We start from the raw sequence: 22238 nt of genomic DNA, 5'->3' as shown, positions 1-22238 counted from the left end.
GTACACTTAAATAATGTGTTGTCATACTGTACTTGTAAACCTGTCAGAGGTTAAAGGGACTGGTAATATACTGATAACTGAAGTTAGTTCAATCATTAACAAAATATGTTTACATCATTAAAATACTTATTTAAATAATGTTATTTTGCAGCAGTGATAATCTAAATGACTAATTAAAGTACATGTCCACAGTTGAAATTATTTGAATTCATAATGATGTACACACACTATTTAATTTATATATGCATATTTTCTTGTCATGCTAAACATATTTCTTTTGGAAACTGCTAAAGTGCACAGTTAAAAACTTAAAGCAAATATCTCTTAAATAGCTTCAATGATTATTGGCATCAGATATGAAGTCCCTTTAACAAGCAAGTTAAACACACAAGAAGGGAAAAGATTGAATGCATGCTGCAATGTATGTAACAAATTGAATCTTTCAAAGTGATTTGTTTTCAAGTTTGCTTGTTTTCTTGCTTTCCCTTTTCAATGGAATTATAACCATGATGAATCATTTGTAATGTGTCATGTAGCTGTAAAGCCATTCTCACATAAACCTTATTTCAGTCTAATTAATTTTAATTGCCATTGCCCTTGCTGAAAGGCAATCTCAATTAAATTTACTAGACCTGTGCATACAGGCTTTGTGCATACTGCTGTATTTAAAGATTAAAAGTAATTTTCTCATGTAAAAAGGGGAAATTTGTACTTTTTACAGATGAAGAATATTTTTGTCTCTCATCATAGTATGTATTTGATTGTCCTTTTAGCAAAGTCCCATTGATTTTTTTTAGGACCCAGCTTTCTCATCCCCTTCATTTATTTACTTTGTGCCAACAGCAGCCATTAAATTACAGTCGATAAATTACCAGTGTTGCTGTTAGCATTAGTGTAATTTATTGCTTCATGATCCCCAGGGAAAATAAGGTTACGGGTGTTGTGTGTTTTACCATCAGGACTTCCATCAGTTCTGTTTTCTCGTGTGCGTGCGTGCGTGCGTGTGCGCATCTATGTTTGTTAGCGTGTGCATGTGTATGTGTGTGTCTCCATGGCGTGGGGGAGCGGGCCGTTGAACACTCTTGTATTTTCTGTAACGTTCTTCCCCGGCAGGTCGGCAGCTCACCATCTTCAACAGTCAGACCACCATAAAGATTGGAGGCTGGGAGAAGGGCAGCCGGCCCTTCCAGGGCCAACTCTCAGGGCTTTACTACAATGGCCTAAAAGTGCTCAACATGGCTGCCGAGGGCGACCCCAACGTACGTGTGGAGGGTAGTGCCCGGCTGGTGGGAGATATGCCCTCCTCGTCTATTACGCCTCAGTCCAGCGCCTCCGCCACAGGCAACCGCTCAGAAACGTCACCCTCCATCACCGACATCACCACTACAACCGCATCCAACCGCCAGGGCAAGCAGACGACAACTCCACAGGTCAGCGGCCACTTTATTCTAGTACAATATCCTGTGAAAGCTGATGCTGGCGTTTGATTTTGTATTTTTTTTCCTTGTCAGAATAACACTAGTGTCTTACATTCATGAAAAACTTGGAATCAACAGGGAATTTTACAGATGCACTCAGTGATTGTTGTACATATTTTGGAATCATGCAACGTTAAAAAATTTTCAATTAACGTCGACGTTGTAAAAATGCGCTGTTTACAGTCAGACATTATTCATTTATTACACAAGCAAAAGTGTGCAATAAAGGGGGGTTACTGAGATAATTAGTGAACAGTATTAGGCTGGTCATGTGATCTCAAAAAGTCTGCCCCCATGAGGCGTCCTGCTTCATTTGAAATAAAACAGCTTTCATTAGGTTTCTAGTATTATTATTAACATTAATATGTCTTCATCCCATGTGAGTGCACATGATGATGATATATGTTTACGTGAACATTTTTCCAAATTAACATTTGTTTGTTTTTGTGTAAAACATTTTAATGAGGAAAAAATTGCTGAGTGCACCTTTAAAATGGAGTTTTCCAGGCTCTGAAAAGTCTAGAAATTTCTCATGCCATTAAACGTGTTGTGCTAGTTGTGAAATTAATATTCTAGATGTTGCTTTTAGGTAGAGTAAAACTTGCTTGCAGATCATAGCAATGTCTGATTTCTGAGCAAATTAATCTTCAGTTGACAAAGTGGTCCAAATGATTCATTAGAATAGGTCTCACTTTTTAAAAAACACTTATCCAGTTATCATAAAGAACTGAAAAGGTCATAAAGAGGTCATGAAGACTCCATTGGCTCAGAGTGTTGGAACCGACAGGTGCATTTAGATTGCAGCAGACAGGTTGTGTGTTGTCTAGGTCAGTGTGTTGTTTTATCTCTATGCTGTTACTGGCCGGCTACATCATTACCCTTGGCCTCGCTCTTTATTCCTCTCACATATACTCGCTCAGCTTCTCTTTTGCCATCCAAAACATTATAAGTGGTGTTTCAATAAGTGACCCAGACAGCAACGAGGCCGGTTTAAAATGAACTCTGTGCTCTCTCAAGCAAAAGAGGCCTCAAGACTAAGACCAGGGCACTTAAAGACAAGTCCGTGGCTGGATCGCATATTACCAAACCGGCAAAGGGTTTCGGCCCAGCACAATTCAATTGCTTTCAGACGTAAAGTGATTGGCCCGTTTCTTTTGTGGATGTGCTGGGGCTCAGGATGAGAGAGTGTGCCGGGGGATGCTGGGAGACTAGAGTCAGTCAATAAGTCTGTGTGAACAGAGAGAGCCCACAGGCAAATGGAATCAGGGCCATAAAGGGGAGAAATCAGTGGGGAAGATGAGTGCTGTGTAGGTGGACATGCTTTCTCCTTTACAATTTGCAGGTTTTCTTTTGCTGGTCTTTCTCTCTCTGAGTCGAGCACGAGGCATCATTCAAGGCCCTGACAGTGAGCTCTAATTACGGTGGTGCTGTAATTACATGTCAGAGCAGGAGGCTGAGCGGGGTGATTGACAGGCTTGCCAAGGCCAGTTCAGTCTCGTCTCCTCGTGCGTGACTTTACGCACTGTGATTTAGCCTCCACAACAATAAAATCGTAATTTGATATGGTTAAAACTGATTCTGGCACTGCATATTAAATTACCTCCCTGCTCAAGGGCACTCCAGGCACGTCGTGTGAAAGCGATAGTTGTGCAATAACAGATATTTCGATCTATTAACGTCCAATCGTGATATTGGCTTATCATGGCCTCGTGTGTGGATCGCATTACAAAATGGTGGAGCTCGCCACCCTCCGCACACCGTCGATGATGGTAAATGTTGCCATGGAAATATGAGACTCCTCGCTTCTCAGCACAGCAGTGTCCACAACACTCTCTAAGTTTGCGCCATCTGCGCTCCATTATCATCCATTACAATCTCTTTCTCTCTCTCTGCACAGCTGTGCTGTCCAAATCAACTACTTCATTTTTTTTTTTTAGATGGATTTTTAATATCTAATTAACGATAAAAGCTGGATAGAGAGGAATACAAAATCAAAGAGGAGTCTGTGGTTCTTTGATTACAGACCTTTGTGATGCACATTAGACTCGAGCGGCCATTAGACAGGAGAGCTCTCTGTAATAAGAGCTAATGGAACTTCTTGGGCTCTTCATCTTCCTAACACTTTTCCAGAGTGTCCGTCGAGGTCTCCCCCTTAAACATCCTCGAATTAACCGAGACCTGGAAGAAGGGCTAAAGGAATTTAAGTGGCGCTTGAGAGTGTGAAAATTGCTGTGCATTATGCTAAGGAATAGTGAGCTGCATAGATACGTAATTGTTCAATCTGTATGAAAAGTTTGTGAATTAGAAGAACTGAAAAATGAACATAGATTATTATGTGATTATATTATGTGGGTCAGTGACATAAAATACTGTGCACAAGAAAGAAGAAAAAAATCTAGTTTAAAGCACCTGTCAAGTTGTAAAAAATTTACTTTTGGTATTTATGGTTTTGAAGAATTTTCAAGAAAAGATTTAATTTAATCGCCTAATTGTTTTTGAAAAATGTGTGTAAAAATACAATTGTTTTTTGGGAGTCACACCACATTATATTTTACATTCTTAACTAACCACAAACATTTTTTTTATCTTAATTCAGAAATTAAAAACATGCTCATCATAGATGATGTATATTCAAGTCATTTTGTATATGAACTGCATTTTTAAATATTTCTGAATAAACTAAGAGATGAGACAAAAAAATTTGCATCACATCACTGACCCATATAATTATTCTTTGATTAGTGAGCTCAAGTACAGAATCTTAAATATTCTTATTCTATTTCATAATATTGCTTTGTTTTAAATTTAAAAATCCTAAAACTTTCAGTTTGTTTCCAGTCCCAGATTGTCGGTGTGGCCTTTGTAGATAAAGGCACTGTAGATAATAGAGGTTATTTTTACTGTACAAATGGTTTACAAAAGGAAATAGTATTTCATGCAGATCAATTGATTTGCTTGTAATACAGCAAATGTGTGTGTAGTGTAAATGAGATCTGTAGTCTTTGGAATAATTTTGCATACTGTGCATGACCAGTTTTTTTCATTTAATGGCTTCAGATCTGCTCTGTGAGAATACTTAATCTTAAAATGATGTGTGGAGCTTGGATTATCCTCAGATAAACTGTTTTTTCTATTGTCTGACAGTGGCTCACAGCATATAAGCTTTTTAAAGAAGCATTAATGATAGAAATGCAGCAAGAGAAACGAAGTGCTGTGTTTTACTTGTTTCTGTTCAAACAGCAGCCACAACAAACAGACAACTGAGGCCGTCTCAAAGGAGCCCAACATGCTTAGAAAAACACATGCATGCACCGTCTGCTTGTGACTGACAGATGAGATGTTTAATATTTCTATCAGAAGTTGATTTCCTTTGTGACTACCACCCGCACGAGTGATGTTCAGAAGTGACAGCTTTTTTATTATCTTCTTTATCTTTTGTCCCACTCCTTCTCTTTGGTTTTTCTTCTCTGAAGTATACTTTCTCTGCATTTTACCTGTTACATCACCACATTTATGGATATGTGGCTGGTCTGTCTTGTTTTTGATACCTTGTTTCTGATATCCCTTCCACATCTGTGGCCGTGGTGTTCGGCTCGATGGGATTTGGCATGCCAGGAACCCATGTGCTTATTCTGATCTACAGGGACATCTTGCTGCAGCGGGCCGTCAGGCTATGTGCTGGGCTTTAAATAATAAATTAGCATTTCCTGTGTGAGCTGTGCATGTCATTAAACACCCTAGGGTATCTTTTAGATCTAGAGATGGGCAGAGGGCATTGAAGCGCCACTTCTCTGCCTAGAAAATGGCAGCGTGGGCGTGTGCCACGTGAGAGTCATGCATTTATAGATGCCCTGTGTTGGCGCCGAGTGGATTTGATTCCATCAGATGCAAAATAGGTCATATTTCTTTTTCTCTTTGTGGAAAAATTCACTGAGAATTACTGTAATGTGTTTACAGTGTGTGGTCCTGGTGTCATAACAAATCAGTTCTAGCATATATATGGATATTGCATGTGGAAATTGTGTTTAAATTTGTTTTGTTTTGCCTCTGTGACTTGAAATAATGTGCTTAACTGTGTGTGTGTGTGGGGGGGGGGGGGGTCTGTCTAACCTAGCAATACTTTGTGGGATAAAATTAATATGCAAAATGTCTCTAGAATGTAGCTGATGTATGAAATATTATTTTTCAAATGCAAAGCTATATCTATATCTATCTTATATATATATAGTATATATATATATATATATATATATATACACACAAACTCTCTCTCATACACTCTGAAATTACTGAAATAAATGAACTTTTCCACAACATTCTAATTTATTGAGATGCATATATATATATATATATATATATACACACAAACTCTCTCTCATACACTCTGAAATTCTTGAAAATAGGGTGATTTATTTTATGTAAAGGAACCATCATTTTGAATAAACAATGGTTGTTGCCAACTAGATTCAAAACAATCCAGGCATTGTGTCAGTGTTTTTTTCTGTGAGTATTATATTTAATCTTTAATCTTATATTTAATATTCACCAGTATATCAATACATAATAATAAACAGCAATATTTGCCTCTATATAATTTTAATACATGAAAAATAACACAAACTTGAACAGAACAGTATCTCTGAGTTTTAATTTGATTCATTGAAACTGATATTTTTGAACTGATTCAAGAAAACGAATCAAATGATCACAAAATATTTTAATTTAAATGCTGTACTTTGACCTCAGTTAGATGTGCATGTATGTGTGATCCACATGTGTCACAATTCCCAAAATACAACAATCCAGCATAAAGCTTCATGTGTACTCTAATGAGGTACCTACTCATTTCATTCTCTTGCATCATGAGGGCAGGACGATGTTCAGCACAGATAGATTTAAACTGGTCCAGATTCTTGTGCCTTTTTTTCGCTTGTGTCTAATTAATGGATCCTGTGACTTGCCCTGCATGCACTGTTGTCCCAGTGCTCATTTACACTGACCGCTTAAATCAGTCAATCAATACGATTGTTTGAGCTGGCACAAAGCGAGTAATCAAATGGACTACTGCTCAGCTACTTTTCCTGGGTTTCTTTTTCCCTCCCTCTCTCTCTCTCTCTCCGGAGGTGATAGATATTGCAAACAGTTATTAATCTGTGTGCTTTTGGGTAATGACGACCTTGTTAATTCACAAAAGGCTTTTTTTCATGTCGCTTGTGGAGTCTTCATGATAAACCAGATATTTGTGTTCCGAGCTGTCATCGCTAATCTCTAATGTGCATCACCGTCGAGACCTTGGCTCAGTTTTTGTTCCTTCTTTATGAATTCTGTCACATTCATAATGTATGGTTGCGTTTGGTGTCCGTGCGCAGATTCTGCAGACGCAGGGGACAAACAGAATCCTGTGATACTGACCATGGTGCGAATAAAACATTTGCCTACCGCATATCTGTCTTTATCTGTTCCGACCCCTCCTTTCTCAGTGGGCGTGTACGTGACTAAAGCATGAATTTGAATGCGAGCTAAACGAGCTTTCATGCTGGTTAGTTTAGCTGGCGGAGGCATTTAGATGGAGCTGAATAACCCAAGGTCCCAGAGGATCAGGAGGGCCGGTGGAGATGAAAACAAGGAGCTTTTGCCGTCCATTGTGTAACATTCGCTTTCTCGAATGTATTTTGAGAGTATGCATGCACGTTTGATGTTAGATTGTATGTTGTGTCTCTGTGGAGTTTCATGGCAGGGCAGAAGGTGTGCAACCCCCCTCCTATCCATATACACACATCAGTCTCTTTCTAAAAAAACGCTATAATAAAATGTCTCCAACTGAGCAAACCCTTAGCAACCTCAAGCCGAGGGGCGATGGTGATTGGCTGAGATGAGTCAGGTGATCAGCTTGCAGTCGTACCGTATTTTCCCTCTCTCTCTCCCGCCTCTATCCATGTGTATCTTTCTCGTTTTCTCTTCTCCCTCACTTACGCCTTCCCTCCCTCTCTCTCTCTCTCTCTCCTCTAGTCTGTAGAAGGCACTCATAGTCTCTCCTGATGCACAGACAATTTATCATCCCTATCTGCTTACCAAAGTAGGACTTCTCCAGTCATCACTTTTGATCTGACAGAGCGGACTTTATTTTACTGGTGTGGGGCTTTTTTTATTGCTCTAGGAGCAGGGACGGGGAAATCAGAGAGGGGGAGAGGACAAGCTCTCACCTAAACAGAAAAGCAAAGCTGTGTAGAGGAAGCAGACAGTGTAGCCAGGCTGCCATCATGGATGCGAGGTGGCATTGTTCCTCATCCCAGGTAGTCTCTCTTTCTCACGGTCCTTCTCCATCCAGCCATCATCGCATGCAGAGTCTTTGATGTTGTCATATCCATGCAGTGAAAGAGGTATGCACCATTTGTCTGCAGCGCTCTGCACATAGAGCAAGCAAGAGAGAGAGAGAGGGGCAGAGAGAATTGGGGCAGCAGGGGGGGAGTTAAGGGAAAAGAAGGAAAAGTTGCTGTGCTTTTGTGAGCGTGCATGGGGTTGGCATCGTTAGTCGCCGATGTACACATCTGTTGCAGCGAATTTGCGTTTCCAGAGTCATTCGTGGCATGCACAATTCTTCTCATCCTTAACTAGACACTTCCTTCTGTCGTCTCGACCGCCCACTTACGCTGTCATTTGTGCCGTCCTTTTTTGATCTGCATCTCATTAAAAGTGTGTGAAGATCAAGTGCTGTCCTCCAGTAAAGTTTAACCCAGTGTGCTGTGTACAAGTGTGTAAATTGTGTTGTGCGAAGTCTGTAGGTTGCCCTCTCTCTCTCTCTCTCTCTCTCTCTCTCTCTCTCTCTCTCTCTCTCTCTCTCTCTCTCTCTCTCTCTCTCTCTCTCTCTCTCTCTCTCTCTCTCTCTCTCTCTCTCTCTCTCTCTCTCTCTCTCTCTCTCTCTCTGTATAAAATCTAGAGCTTTAGTCTGTAACAGCATGTTCTGTCTGTGGGCAGCGTGTATGATCAGATTTATTTATGCCCACTTGGATGACCTCTGGGAGTTACTTGTAATGGCTACTTGTGACTCATGTCTTCTCAAGAGTGAGTCAAGAGTTGTTTGAGTACATTTGCCTGTTTTTTGTATGTTTGTTTATTTTTTAAATGTTATATGCTTGTAGATAATATAGAAGATCTTAATTGTATTTAATTTAAAGAAAAAATTTTGACAATTTCTTAAAAGCCTTTTCATTTACTCAAGTCAATTTGATTTGCCATTTGCAACCTATTTCAAAGGAGGGGTCTTTGTTGAAAACGACGTGTTTGAGAGAGGCGGGGCATAGAGGACCTACAATAATGTACAGTATTTTAAAAATAATGTGTTTTTTGAACATTAAAGCATGTCAACATGTTCTGTTACACCAAATGCACAAAATAATGATCTTTAAAATAACATCATATGACCCCTTTAAGCTATTTTTCACATTTCTTAGTGACACTTGAAACTAAGCAGGAAAAATATAGGACTGAACTAGATTTTATCCTTCTGGAATCGATTGGACAACAAAAAGTTAACGTTACAAACCAGAAAAGAAGCCAGACTGAATGCTTTTAGTGAGTTTGCTCAATAAAAACTACTATTTGGCTAATGGTTAACATTATCCAACATTCAATTAATATCTATGAAGACAAAAACTGTTTTCTTTGGAATAGAATGCACCAATGTTTCATTCACAATGCAAGCAGAAACATGAATTAAAAAATTAAATGGGTTAATTTTGATTTTATGTTGCCTTTAATAAGAGAGTTTTAATTAGGTGTTATAAATAACCAAGGTATTGTAAAGCTTTTGAATGTGCTGAAATAATCTAATTTCTAAATGAGAATTATTCATGATTTTATTTGTGAAGACCTGCACAGGAAGCCATCTTAATTTCCATCTTCTATGAAAGTTCCAGATTCTCTATTACTCATCTCAGTACAGCATTAGGAGATGGGAAACTGAGTGTGGGGTTTTTTTTGTTGTTTTTTTAGCTCTTTTGAATCTTTCACAAGTTGAATCTCACATACAGTATGTCAGTGAGCGCATATATGGAGGCCCTGTGGGCCAGCTCCATATATTCCTGTACATGCTGGCATTATACAAGCAAGTGTATCTCCATTGTGTTTCCTGCATTTTTTTTTCTTTTTTTCAATTGTTCTTGTTAGAGAATACTGCAGTGCTTCAGTGGCCATTTTTTTATTCATTGTATGAGCTCTCTGTATTTTAAACACACAGCTCTCAGCGAACTGAGGCTGCATTTAGCACCAGGACCTCTCTATGAATATTTACACTTCATTAGTGGTGCTGCTAAGTTAGCTGGCAGACTTTGATGTTCTTGTACTTCCTCTCACACTGGCTGGAGAAAAGGAATATGGAGAAAAAGGAAAAACAGGTAGCGAGAAATCAATGGTTTGCTTTGCAGGTCCCAGCTGAGCCAGCAAGGCGATTCGGTTTTTATTTCCTATCATTTTGAACAGGCTGAATCTTCATGTCACCATAGCAACAACAACAGACGGTGCACTGTTCTGAGATATTCGTGGTGGAATTCTAGCATCTTCATGACTGAAAGAGATGGAGAGATAGAGGTGAATGTGAGTGTCTGAGCCTGGCCATCTCAGATGGGCTGTAAAATGTATATTGTTTTTTAAGTGCAAATGATTACAGAACAAGGATTTGAGATATGTGATATATTTTAGATGGAAATTGAGGGAACCGTTAAGAGGGTTTTGACCGTCAGTACTTACAGACTACAAAATTAAGAGTAAGAGCCCGAATACGAGCAGAAAATAGTGTTACTGCGCAGTAGGCTGGAACTGCTAGACAATATATGATGCACTTACTTGAGATAACATAAAACCTACTTATACGAGGTAAAAAGGTTTAGGCTTGGAGGGATCAGTGGGTCAGATCCACCCACTTCCTGCTCCTGTCTTATCCAGGGCATGTACAGTTGGCTCAGTCAGGTCCTACTTTTAGTTTGTGTCTCTGTAGATCAGTCTCGCAGCTAAGAGGTAATTGGAATGGGCTGAATGGAGGTGGAGCTTGAAAAGTGTGTTTTGTGAGAGCATGTGTGTTGAGGTAACTCCTTTCTCATTAGGACACAGCTGGTTTCCCCTCTGCGTTCACAGGTGAACCGAGTGCCGTCTTCTCTCTCTCCCTCTGCTCTCCCGCCCATTTTGGCTCTGTGTCACATCTCTTATTGTGCCTGTTGGCAGTGCAGTAATTAAGAGCAAGCAAAACAGGGAGTCCGATACTGTGCATGTGGTGTCTGTGTGTGCGTGTGTGTGTGTGTGTGTGTGTGCATGTTTATGTGGTTTATGAGGACACAAATTTGTATAATAACATGGGTATGACATAGGTATTACAACGAGAAGGTGATTTATGAGGACATTTTCAGTGTCCCCGTAATTCAAAAGGCTTATAAATAATTCAGAATGAGTTTTTTTTTTAAATCAAAAAATGCAGAAAGTTTCCTGTGAGGGGTAGGTTTAGGGGTAGGGTTGGTGTAGGGCAATAGAAAATACGGTTTGTACAGTATAAAAACCATTACGCCTATGGAGAGTCCCCATAAACCATAAAAACAAACCTGTGTGTGTGTGTAAATGATGCTCTGATAGCACACCCACAGTCTCTAACATGCTGCACTGTAGTTTTTCAGCAGGAGGAAAATGGACAGTCATAATGTAGGCCGCTTCTGTCCCCCTCATCCGCCTCAGCACAGCTGTTGAGTGGGCAGTGGATGGAGAACGGCGATCTCAGGCAGATGGATGCTAAAGGCTCGGTCTTAGTCATACGTGACTTTTCTGCAGAAAACAGCCTCACGCTCAAGTGCTTGTGTAACGCCACATCTGACGACTTTTCGAGTTTTGACACTTTGCTGAGGGGCGGTGTTTCCAAAAGTGGAAAGAGAGTTAAAAAGAAGGATGGTTTCAGGCACTCAGCTGTGTGAGAGGAATTCAAATACAGATCCTAACAAAGGTTTGGGTGGAACATGTTCATGTAAAGCCACCAGTCACAATGGTATGTAGTCATTTAGAAGATTCCTGTCTGCTCTATACAATTAGGGCTGGGCGATATATCAGTTTTTCCATTTTGATCGTATTTTAAATATAAATAGATTAAAATGTTTTCATCTGTTTAGTTACAGTTACTGTTTATATATACTGTTTTATACCATTATTGCAACCAAAGAGTTAACTGTGACCAAATAGATTAAAAACACTACAATGTAAGATCTACAAATTCAAAACATAAAAAATCTAGTTAAAATAGTCAAGGCATGTTTTCTATTACATGTCTTTTAATACATTATAAATGCCATTTGAGTATGTCCTTGAACATTTTTGAGCGAGGACACATATGTGAATCAGAGTTTTGAATGATTAATTGAAAAGGATCGTTTTTACTGGAACAAAGGAATTCAAGGAAGGATCTCTAAACTAGTCTAATGACATGTTATTTAGGAAACATAATTAGAATTTAATTTAATATTGCTAACAGAATCATTGGAAATACACAATTTTTTTAATGTTTGGGGTCAGTAAGCTTGTTGTCAGAAAAGAAATGAATACTTTTATTCAGCAGATGCACTAAATTGACTAAAAGTGACAGTAAAGATATTTATAATGTTGCTAAAGTTTCGAATAATGCTTTTTTTTTTTACTTTGTTCATCAAAAAAATCTGAAAAAAAACATTAAGGAATAAATTAAAATGTAAAATATATTAAAATAGAAAGCAGTTATAAATTGTAATATTATTTCACAATATTACTTTTACAGTATTTTTATCAAATTAATGCAGCCTGGGTGAGCATAACATATTCCGTTCAAAAATATTTTTAATAATCTTTCCAACCCCAAACTTTTGAACAGCAGTATATGTTGTGAAAATTCAATATATGTTGCCAAGCTCTACTTACAACTTAGGATGGCTGTTCCGGCACAATGGTGTGATACCTCATGGATCTCCACTTGTGCTTTCACTTTCCTGCTGACATCTTTAACCACTACACAACACCTCATCACTCTCCTTCTTCACCATTCTAGAACTCCCTCCTTTCTCTCTGTGGTCATGTCAAGAGAGGTAACATTGTGTCTAAGTTGTCTGTCGTGCTTAAGCCTATGCATTATTAAGACTGTGTACCTTTCCCCCATCCCTTTTATCAGAAGCATGACCACATTTCGGTTGACTACTTAAAGGTATGCTCCACCCCAAAATGAAAATTTTGTCATTAATCACTTACCCCCATATCGTTCCAAACCCCTAAAAGCTTCGTTCGTCTTCGGAACACAATTTAAGATATTTTGGATGAAAACCGGGAGGCTTGTGACTGTCCGATTGACTGCCAAGTAAATTACACTGTCAAGGTCCAGAAAAGCATGAAAGACATCGTCAGAATAGTCCATCTGCCATCAGTGGTTGAACCGTAACGTTATGAAGCGACGAGAATACTTTTTGTACGCGAAGAAAACAAAAATAAGGACTTTATTCAACAATTTGTCTCCTCTGTGTCTCTCCGCATCACCGTAGCACCATTTTGGAGAATAACCACTGAACGCAAGCAACGTACGCTCTTCTGTGTCAGCCACGCTGCACGAATGTGCTGTTTTCATTCCAATCAAAGCGTAAATACACATAGAAAATGTATCCTTGTGTCGCGGCTGACACAGAATAGCGTACGCTGCTTGCGTTCAGTGGATATTCTCCAAAATAGCGCTACGGTGATGCGGAGAGACACAGAGGAGACAAATTGTTGAATAAAGTCCTTATTTTTGTTTTCTTCGCGTACAAAAAGTATTCTCGTCACTTCATAACGTTACGGTTCAACCACTGATGGCAGATGGACTTTCATAGACATGTCTTTTCTGGACCTTAACAGTGTAATTTACTTGCAGACAATCGGACAGTCACAAGCCTCCCGGTTTTCATCTAAAATATCTTAAATTGTGTTCCGAAGACAAACGAAGCTTTTAGGGGTTTGGAACGACATGGGGGTAAGTGATTAATGACAAAATTTTCATTTTGGGGTGGAGTATCCCTTCAATTCAATGTCTATGGTAGTTGAGGTCTTTTATGCATTACATGTCAGTTCACAGAATGAGAGACGGAGCGGTATGGATGACTTCACCCATCGGCCCGTGGCTCCCAGTGTTATTATTCTTTCTCTCTCTAGAGTCAAGCAGACACATGCTGCTGCCGGCCTTTAGTGAGGGCTCTGTTGTGCACTCCTGCTGCAACACATTACCTCCATGTCTCCCAGCCTTCCAGCAGCACATAAACCAGCACTGTAACGTCAGTGATCTAAATTATTCACCCGCACTGACCTACTTGCAGGGTGTTTGAGATCTGGGAGTTGAACAGATATCGCTGCAAGGAAAATGGCAACCATGTGGTTATAGCAACCACTTTAAAACAACTGTGAAGGGTGCCCTCCCACTCCTACTTTCCTCTCCCTTTATTCTCAGTCTCTTTCTCTTTCCGTGTTGTTTCATGTGGTCCTCGTGGCTGTGATGATGGTGAAAGGTCCTGATTGGCGTGGGCATTGCCCCGCAGCCTGTGGGCAGACTGTGTGAGCTCAGAGAGACAAATCGATGTCTTTCCTCCCTGCGCGCACACACACACTCAGCCAGTCCTGCATTTCTATTGGGACAAACACACATGCCTGTACACGTTTGGCCAGCTGGCAACTGTATACACACTCTGGCTAATTGCAGAGAGAGAGAGAAGTGTGAAGACTGGCACTAAATGGATGCCACCAAAGCGACGTCGTCAGATGTAATTTTCTGCCGTAGCACTGAGAGGAACATCGAGCTCGCTGCCTTTTTGCATAGTTGATGGAGAATTCCTGCACGGAGAGACGTTCTGAGCTATTAAACCGCAGTCGGATACCATCTTTGGAATTCAAACCGTGAAATCTCAACATGGCTTTCTTTCCCTTCGGAACCATCACTGGAGCAGAGGCAAGATTTCCTTCAGTATGTGGTGTTGTGCGCGTCTCAGTGCCGTGTGTTGTCATTGATAGGGCTTGTCTTTAGATTTGCTTCCTATGGTTTCATTTCAGATTAAAAGGCATGTTTGATGAGATTGTTTTCCAGCGGGATGGAAGGATGTGAGGGGATTTGATGCTCCTCGCACCACATGTTCCTGCGTGACTGTCTTTATTAAGCAACTGCTAGCAAAATTGCATTCGTGAAATCTTTGTGTATGTGCGAGTGTGTGTTTGTGCTGCTCTGATTGATATTTCCAACTGCCGTGATGTGGAAGTCTCTCCAGACTGTACTATAAGGCGATCTGGTGTGTTAAATCCACAGAAACGGTTGTTTTTGCAGAAATGTTGTGACTTTTGACGGTTTGGACAACTTTGATCGCGCCTGTGAGTCAAAGCTCAGAGGACCTGTGAGAGATGTCAGAGTGGCAGTGGAAAGGACATTTCCTATTTCGCTCCTCTCTCTCTTTCACAGCGTGAGGCCTTAGATGACACAGCAACCCTATAAAACTGTAATGATGCCACTAGGTGTTTTGATTAACCCTTCATCTCTTCTGTGTCTCTCTGGTACAGGATGATCTTCTGGTAGCGTCGGCAGAATGTCCCAGCGACGATGAGGACATTGACCCTTGCGACCCAAGTTCAGGTGGGTTAGGTTAGTCATCTTTCTTTTATATTATTACCGTCCATATGTGTTCTTTTCCTCCAAAATGATTCCCCATTTTCCCGTCATTCTGTTTTAAACCACTCCATGAAAAATTATTTGACTACAGTATAAGTTAAAAGAACGCAAGTCCATTTTCAAAGATTATATCTGGGGGTGAAACAATCCTTAGTTTTTACATTTTACCAAATACACTTTTTCATGTGTACAAAAATAGTGTTAAAATACCAAATGGCATCATTTCTCAAAAATTCAGCCAAGTGGACACATTGTACAGCAGAAAAATAAAAAACAATCTGAGAAATAATGTGTCCGTTGTGTCAAGCGTGACGAGATTCCAGCGAGAAGTCATTTTCCTGTCCACACTGAATGCGAAAATTCAACACAACAAAACAGCCAATCATAACAGCGAGGGCGAAGTGAAGAGCGTAAAACCTAGAACACCATTTGTATTTTCAGCACTTCCATGAGGCGGCATCCATTTTGTGGTGATTTTGCCTTGTGGATCTTGAGGGATTTGTCATATCCGATGTTTCTCAGCTTCCAAAAACAACCTTTCCTAGGCTCATCTATGTTTGATGTTTAATAATCCGAAGCTACTGTGCAGAAATAGAAAATGTAGCGGCATTCACTGCTTGTCGCAGCTAGTTTAAACAGGAGTTCAGATTAACTCGAAAAAGCTTTTATCGTTTTGTTGCCAGTTAGGAAGCGCTGTTACCTGAGCTGCGTTGTTGCTTATGTGCTCATTTATCAAAATATCCACAGTGCGCGTTGAAATATATGTTTGTATAATCTGCCTTTGCATCTTTAAACAGACATTAATACCTCATTAAACCACATTAAATCATTTACCCACTTTATGTGCTGTAAATATAGTATTTTAATTTTATTTTTGGCACAGAGGGAGCTCATTGCTTAGATGAGTTTTTAAATAGGTCATTATATTAAACAAACGTAAACTTGTGCCTGTCATCAAATTTCTTTGTGCTTCTGTAGAATTTCAGCTCACGCATTTTTGCCAGTTTTATGCAAGTTAAATATATCTTATGCTAAAGTCTATTTTTTTTTTTTTTTTACCCATAATCCCTATTCTTTCTCATTGATTGTGTGCAGGTTAAAGAGACCTGGTGAATTTTGTTGAGGTATAAATTCAGAAAAGGCCAGAGAACATGCTAGCGTAGCACATATTGTGTTTCTCATTTCTCCACGCAGCGGGCGCATCCTGGTTACTCAGTCGACTGTGCACTTTCGACATGAAAAATGAAGCACAAAGGTTAACCCAATCTGGGTTCCTTCAGCTGGCTTAGTTACAGCTGCTAGTGGCCCATGGAGCAGTCATATTATACATAGGGCAATGAAACATGTCCATGACATAATGGAAAAACATGCTAATAAATCATGCAATGAGCTTGATAATAAGCACAGAAAAAAGCAGAAACATAAAATGTTGGCCAAAGCTCAGAAGGTCTCAGATAAATGATGTTACAGATCCCCAAAGTGTCCTCCTTCCACACAACATTTCTAAAAACAGATGTTTGAGCAGAGGTCGCCATTCATAATTCCCTGCTGTACTTTGTCATCATCTCATATCCTGCACCTGCGGGTTGCAGTGGATCGGGCCTAAGCTGTAAACGGCTTTGTCACAGGTGTTGTTTTGTCGAGCATTTGTGCACAGCCTGCAGCTGCACTGTCTCGCAGTTACTCTCCCCTCTCCAAGAGACATAAATCAGAAGAAACTATACCACACTATTCTACCCACCACGCTACTCTCTGTGCCAGGAATAAATAGCCATGATGTGAGGTTCACTCAATGGTCACGACTCATGGGAAATGTGCAACATATCCATTCTGATCGCTCTGTATTAACCAGATGTGTCTTGTGACCGTTTGATAAGCAAAGTGTGTTAGCACTCCGTCCGTTCAGTGGCGGCACATTCTATACATATATTGCAAGGTTGAGTGTCATTTTTGTGGTTCATATCCTATTTACTCAAGTGACTGTACGCTGCCGTGAAGCAGTTTCTCAGTGGGATATCTAATCTCATCAGGAGAGAAATCAATTTGGCAAGAAATATTGATTTTTGGGTTTCTTTCAAGTTTCTTCTAGCTTCATTCCTCTTAGTATTTCACGTCCGCTCAGAACTGAATAATATTGTTACTGGTGTGAAAGAAGCTGCAATGTTAACATTAAAATAATGAATAATAGTAAATGAACTTTCATAATCAATAAGAACAATTAGTTAGATAGTTTAAGGTTTTTAAGAAAGGGGTAATATGCAGTCAGCTGGTCACTATAGCAAATTAAATCATGACAGGGTGATGGACGACTCCAACATGGAGTTAATTAAATAGCTTCTAACCATATAAATATATTAAATACGTGGACATGAAATATTGATGTGTATTGAAGTTATAATTTTACCTGAGTGTTATCTTAAAACTAAGGAAAATAAAAAGTGTTAGAGTACAAAACAAATGGCTTAGCATCAAGATAAGCACTCCAACAATATTATAGTTCTAATATCGAAATGAAACAGAAGTAGAAATGGATCATTTCTCCAGTATTGTGATGTACAAGGTTCCCAACCCTGGTCCTGGAGTATCCCCAACTCGGCACATGTTGTATGTTTCCCTAATCAAACTCACCTGAATCTCTACTAACACCTCGTTAGTAGAGACATCAAGACCTGAAATGGATGAGAGATGTCCAAACTGTGTACTGTTGGGTTATGCCGAGTTCACACTGCACGATTTTAGCACGATTTTTCACTCGCCGACAGGTTTTGCGAAATCACGGTCAAATGCCCGAAATCGGAGGCAAATCGGTGCTCGTTCACGCGAGTGACAATCACGCAGTGTGAATTATCAAAGACGCGATCTGAGGGAATCGCTGACATGTCGAAAAATATTTGGCATGCTAAATATCTGGAGCTGTCGGCGATTCACAATCATGCTGTGTGCAATGATTTCTGACTGAAAACTACATTGGCGATGACCTACAGCCAATGAGAGACCAAGATACAGGGCAGAGGGAAGTTCGGGAAGGAGTTATAGACCAGAATATCAGTATTTTAATAGATATATGAACAATTATATCATACAGAAACAAGCACAAACATTTGCTTGACCAGCCACAACATCAGCATGACAGTTACTGCAAAATTATTTACCTCCAACTCTCTTTGCAGAACACCCAATCCCTGTTCCCTGCATCTCCCTCCTGCATAATCTGTTTTTCTTTTTCTCCTTGTAGCTGGAAATCAGCTCACAGACAGTTTGCGGGCTATATATATATTTTAGAATTCCAGTCTTGCTCGAGTACTCCGGTCTGACGCATGCGGGTTCTCGCGTTATTTCCTTATCACTTCTTGCGTGTGTTTTGTTGTGAAACGTAGTTTGCGGACCAGACAGAGCTGTCGGCAATTCTTCCTATTGTAAAGACATGCAGTGTGTAACCTCCTTTCGCCGATCCATCGTGCAATGTGAACACAGCAGTGACTGACTGCTACCTCAGATAGTTGTGCAGTGTGAAAACCACAGTGAACCGACGACTTTGAACTCGGCAATACTCCAAGAACAGGGTTGGGAACCAATAGGAGATTTTAGTTCCAACTCCAATCAAACACACCTGAACCAGCTAATCAAGGTGTTCATGGTTACTTGATAATTACAGGAAGGTTTGTTGGAGCAGGGTTGGAACTGAAGTCTTGCGGGTCCATAGCTCCCAGGAGCAGGGTTGGAGAAGTCTGTCGTTTCACTGGAAGCAGTGTTAATTTTGACAGCAAATTTTGATTTAGTCTTAGTCATAGCCTTTTGACTAAAATGCCATTTAGTTTTAGTCATATTTTAGTCATCCGAATTGTTTTAGTTTTAGTCTAGTTTTAGTCAACTAAATATCATAAGATTTTAGTAGACTAAATCTACAGTCTCGCATGGGTTTAGTTAGTGTAATGCATTTATTAAGTATTTCTCTAAAATTTCCAAACTCAAATAGGTTTGATATTAAGGTTTCATCATGCAACATAGACACAGATTTAACTGCTATGACACACAACATTACTTTATATTAAAATGAAATAAAACCACTTTTCATAAAGAAACAAGAACATGGTCCTCCTTTTAATGAAATACCAATGTTATATAATATGCATTCTTTATAACAACTTCATTCTTTCAAGCAGACATATTTATTTATATTAATCAATTTTAATTAATCCTTATTAGGGTTACTAAAGTGATTCAGTCAAGAGCAGTGAGTGATTTTCTCCCTTTCTTTTATTGCTTGATTAACATACATGCTAACAGACAACAGCTACTAAATTAGGCTGCTGTCCCTTTAAAACCGAATGCACGGGTGCTTTATACTGATACACATCTGATATTCTTTTTTTTTTTACACATCCGGTATTCTCTCAACTGTGTACGTTCACTTAAGATGTAAACGAGTGTGTTTACATGAATATTCGTGAAAACGTACAATTCGACATCATTCGTACAATTCGACATCATTTTGTGTGAATTTCTCCGTTCACAATTAAATTTATCCACGTGTCTGCTCTTCTCTTACTCCCAGATATTGACTTTTTTTTTTACTTTTTTTGGGACGAGCAGCAAGTGTATGCTAGCTTATGTCCCGCCGGATAGATCAATAGGCTGTTACAGTTCAAATGTTTGCATCCAACCTCTAAACCATGCAGGAGATTCATTCTGACTGGATTTATTCCCATAAATCATCCCTCCTTAACATTTGTCTCGTTTATTTTCATTTATGAAAATTATTCGTCAACGAAATTAACACTGACTGGAAGGTCGAGTCATGCGGGGGTTTCGGTTACCCAATTGACCTGACTAATATTTAGCATTGCCATGAATGATGGTGCATATTAGGAAATAGCTGAAAAAGTGAACTGCCAACTGAAAGCCCCAAGTAACCAATCAGAATCAAGTGTTCTAGAAAGCTCTGTAATAATAGAGTTAAATGAATAGCCCTGTGATTGTAATGAATGGTCTCTCTCTCTTTTCCTTTTCTGTGTGTCCACAGCTCACCCTCCACTGCCTGAGGCCAAGGGTTACCCCAGCCCGGAAGTGATTCGGGAGTCCAGCAGCACCACGGGCATGGTCGTAGGCATCGTCGCGGCAGCCGCCCTTTGCATCCTAATCTTACTCTACGCCATGTACAAATACAGAAATCGCGATGAGGGCTCGTACCACGTGGATGAGAGCCGTAACTACATTAGTAATTCCGCCACGCAGCCCAACGGAGCCGCCGTCAAAGAAAAGCCCATTGGCGTGCCCAAAAATAAAAAAGATAAAAAGAACAAGGACAAGGAGTACTACGTCTGATCTCACAGACTTTCTCCCCGCCCCTTACAACCCAACCACAGATCTTGTGCTCTGAACTCACACACAAAAGGGGAGGGGAGATCCACCCATGTATAGTAATTGAGAAAAAAAATAGAAAAAGACAAAACTGTCTTAGATTGACCTAAGACACAATATACTGTTACTAACAACAAGAAAACAATTTATAACCAAGCACACCAGAACTTTACTAAGCTGAAAAGTGTGTACAAAATGAAACAGAACTGCTCAAGAAGAATCCATGTAGTCACTACAGTTGTGGATCACTGAGAGACAAGGCCGTTGGTTAGAATTAAGTGTATTTCATATTATGTTGCCTGTATATGTGTTGCCGGAACATTTTCCCTCTAAAGCCAGATAAACCATCTGCAACAATCCAAACAGACATTCACCGATGGGACAGACGGAAAAGGAATGAAGGACTTAAAAATGAGATGCTACCTATGATTGTTAAATCAGCCAAAGTATTTGACTCCCTTTTCTGATGGTATTGCGTGTTTGGATGAGAAAGGACCGCTCCTTGTAGGATCCGAACTGATTTCCATTCGGTGGACAGAACCCTTGGTGTCAAAGAGAATTGTGGAGGCCTTAAATATCAATCCAAGTGTAAAGGTTGATGGATTTTCTTTCTGTTTGTATGTTTGTCAAAACGATGACAGCTGACAACAAGGAATACCGGGGCCATTCGGAATAGATTGAGGAAAATCTCCATGCACGTAAAGTATCTTATTACATGTTTATATACGGTGCAAAGACTATCTGTGTGCTCTCTGGACTGTGGCTGAAGTGGTGTTTTATAGCCTGTTATATAGATGATGCCAACTACAGTATACCTGCTCTTCAAACCTTTTTTTTTTTTTTTCAGAAAAAACCAAGGCGAAAATAAATGAAAAACAGAAAATTAAATGTTAATGTGTTGCTATAGCGATAGAACCTTTTCTGCCATTAGCTATACAGATTTTATTTTCCCTCCTTTATGTGCATCTCCAACATCTGTTCTTTTTTTTGACATACTCCTTCCTTTTTGTTTATTTCTTTGTTTTAATTTTTCTTTTTTTCTTTGTATTTGCTGTTGTGTCAACATTAAAAGACGAGTATGAGTATAGGTTTTGGAAAGCAAACAGACATGTGGAAAATACGTTTTTGGACTGTTTAAGCAATATCCTCTTGCTTGTCTTAGTGACCAAACAAATTATGCATGGTATTTAGGACTCCGAGTCTACCGAGAGACAATATCATAATCTCAAAAAGTAACAAATGAATTCAGCCCCCCAAAACTTGAGTATTGGATTAGCTAAAAAGCACAAAGATAGCAAAAACAACCCTTCAAAAGTGTTTGCAAACATTCTTCTCTCTGCTATCTTGTACTGTGTGGAATGTACAAGAGGTATAAAATATGACATTCTGAATAAAATGTTGCTTTTTGTTTTTGTGTTTTTTTTTATTTGTGTACAATTTTTCTATAATACCTTCTTTTGTTTTTATTGTGACAATTCTTTGATGACCTCAAAGTGAAGATTTATTATGAAAAAATAGTTTTGAAAAATCAAATGAATAAATAAAATATTAAGACCTATGAAAGCATTTGTTCTTTGTTCTTTATATATAAAACACATTAAAGGGCTTTTGAGAATGTTGTGGTGTTCCATTTTTTTTTTAAATGAAACCACACTTTTTCCTCAGCGTCTCCTCTTTTTAGTTTCACTTAGTACTTTGTTTCACTATCATGTCCTGTTAATAAGCAAAAA

At 39.3% G+C, this 22238-nt stretch overlaps 1 protein-coding gene across 12 annotated transcripts in view; it reads left to right on the top strand.

Annotated features, from left to right (window-relative positions):
* The window catches only part of nrxn1a (neurexin 1a), a 187057-nt gene extending 165118 nt beyond the window's left edge, over positions 1-21939 (top strand). For 11 of the 12 annotated variants that reach the window (XM_016268811.1, XM_016268808.1, XM_016268805.1 and 8 more), the window contains 3 exons: positions 1114-1430; positions 15039-15120; positions 20171-21939. In XM_016268811.1, coding sequence (XP_016124297.1) covers positions 1114-1430; positions 15039-15120; positions 20171-20472 — 701 coding nt within the window. In that variant the 3' untranslated portion in view covers positions 20473-21939. The remainder of the gene's footprint in view (positions 1-1113; positions 1431-15038; positions 15121-20170) is intronic. The other variant, XM_016268802.1, reaches the window with a different exon arrangement.
* Positions 21940-22238: the final 299 nt, after the last annotated feature.

The sequence above is a fragment of the Sinocyclocheilus grahami genome, unplaced genomic scaffold (genome assembly GCF_001515645.1).
Source record: "Sinocyclocheilus grahami isolate Dianchi unplaced genomic scaffold, SAMN03320097.WGS_v1.1 scaffold47.1, whole genome shotgun sequence".
Taxonomy (NCBI): domain Eukaryota; kingdom Metazoa; phylum Chordata; class Actinopteri; order Cypriniformes; family Cyprinidae; genus Sinocyclocheilus; species Sinocyclocheilus grahami.
The sequence above is the reverse complement of the archived record's forward strand: the minus strand, read 5'-3'. Positions and strand labels throughout refer to the sequence as shown.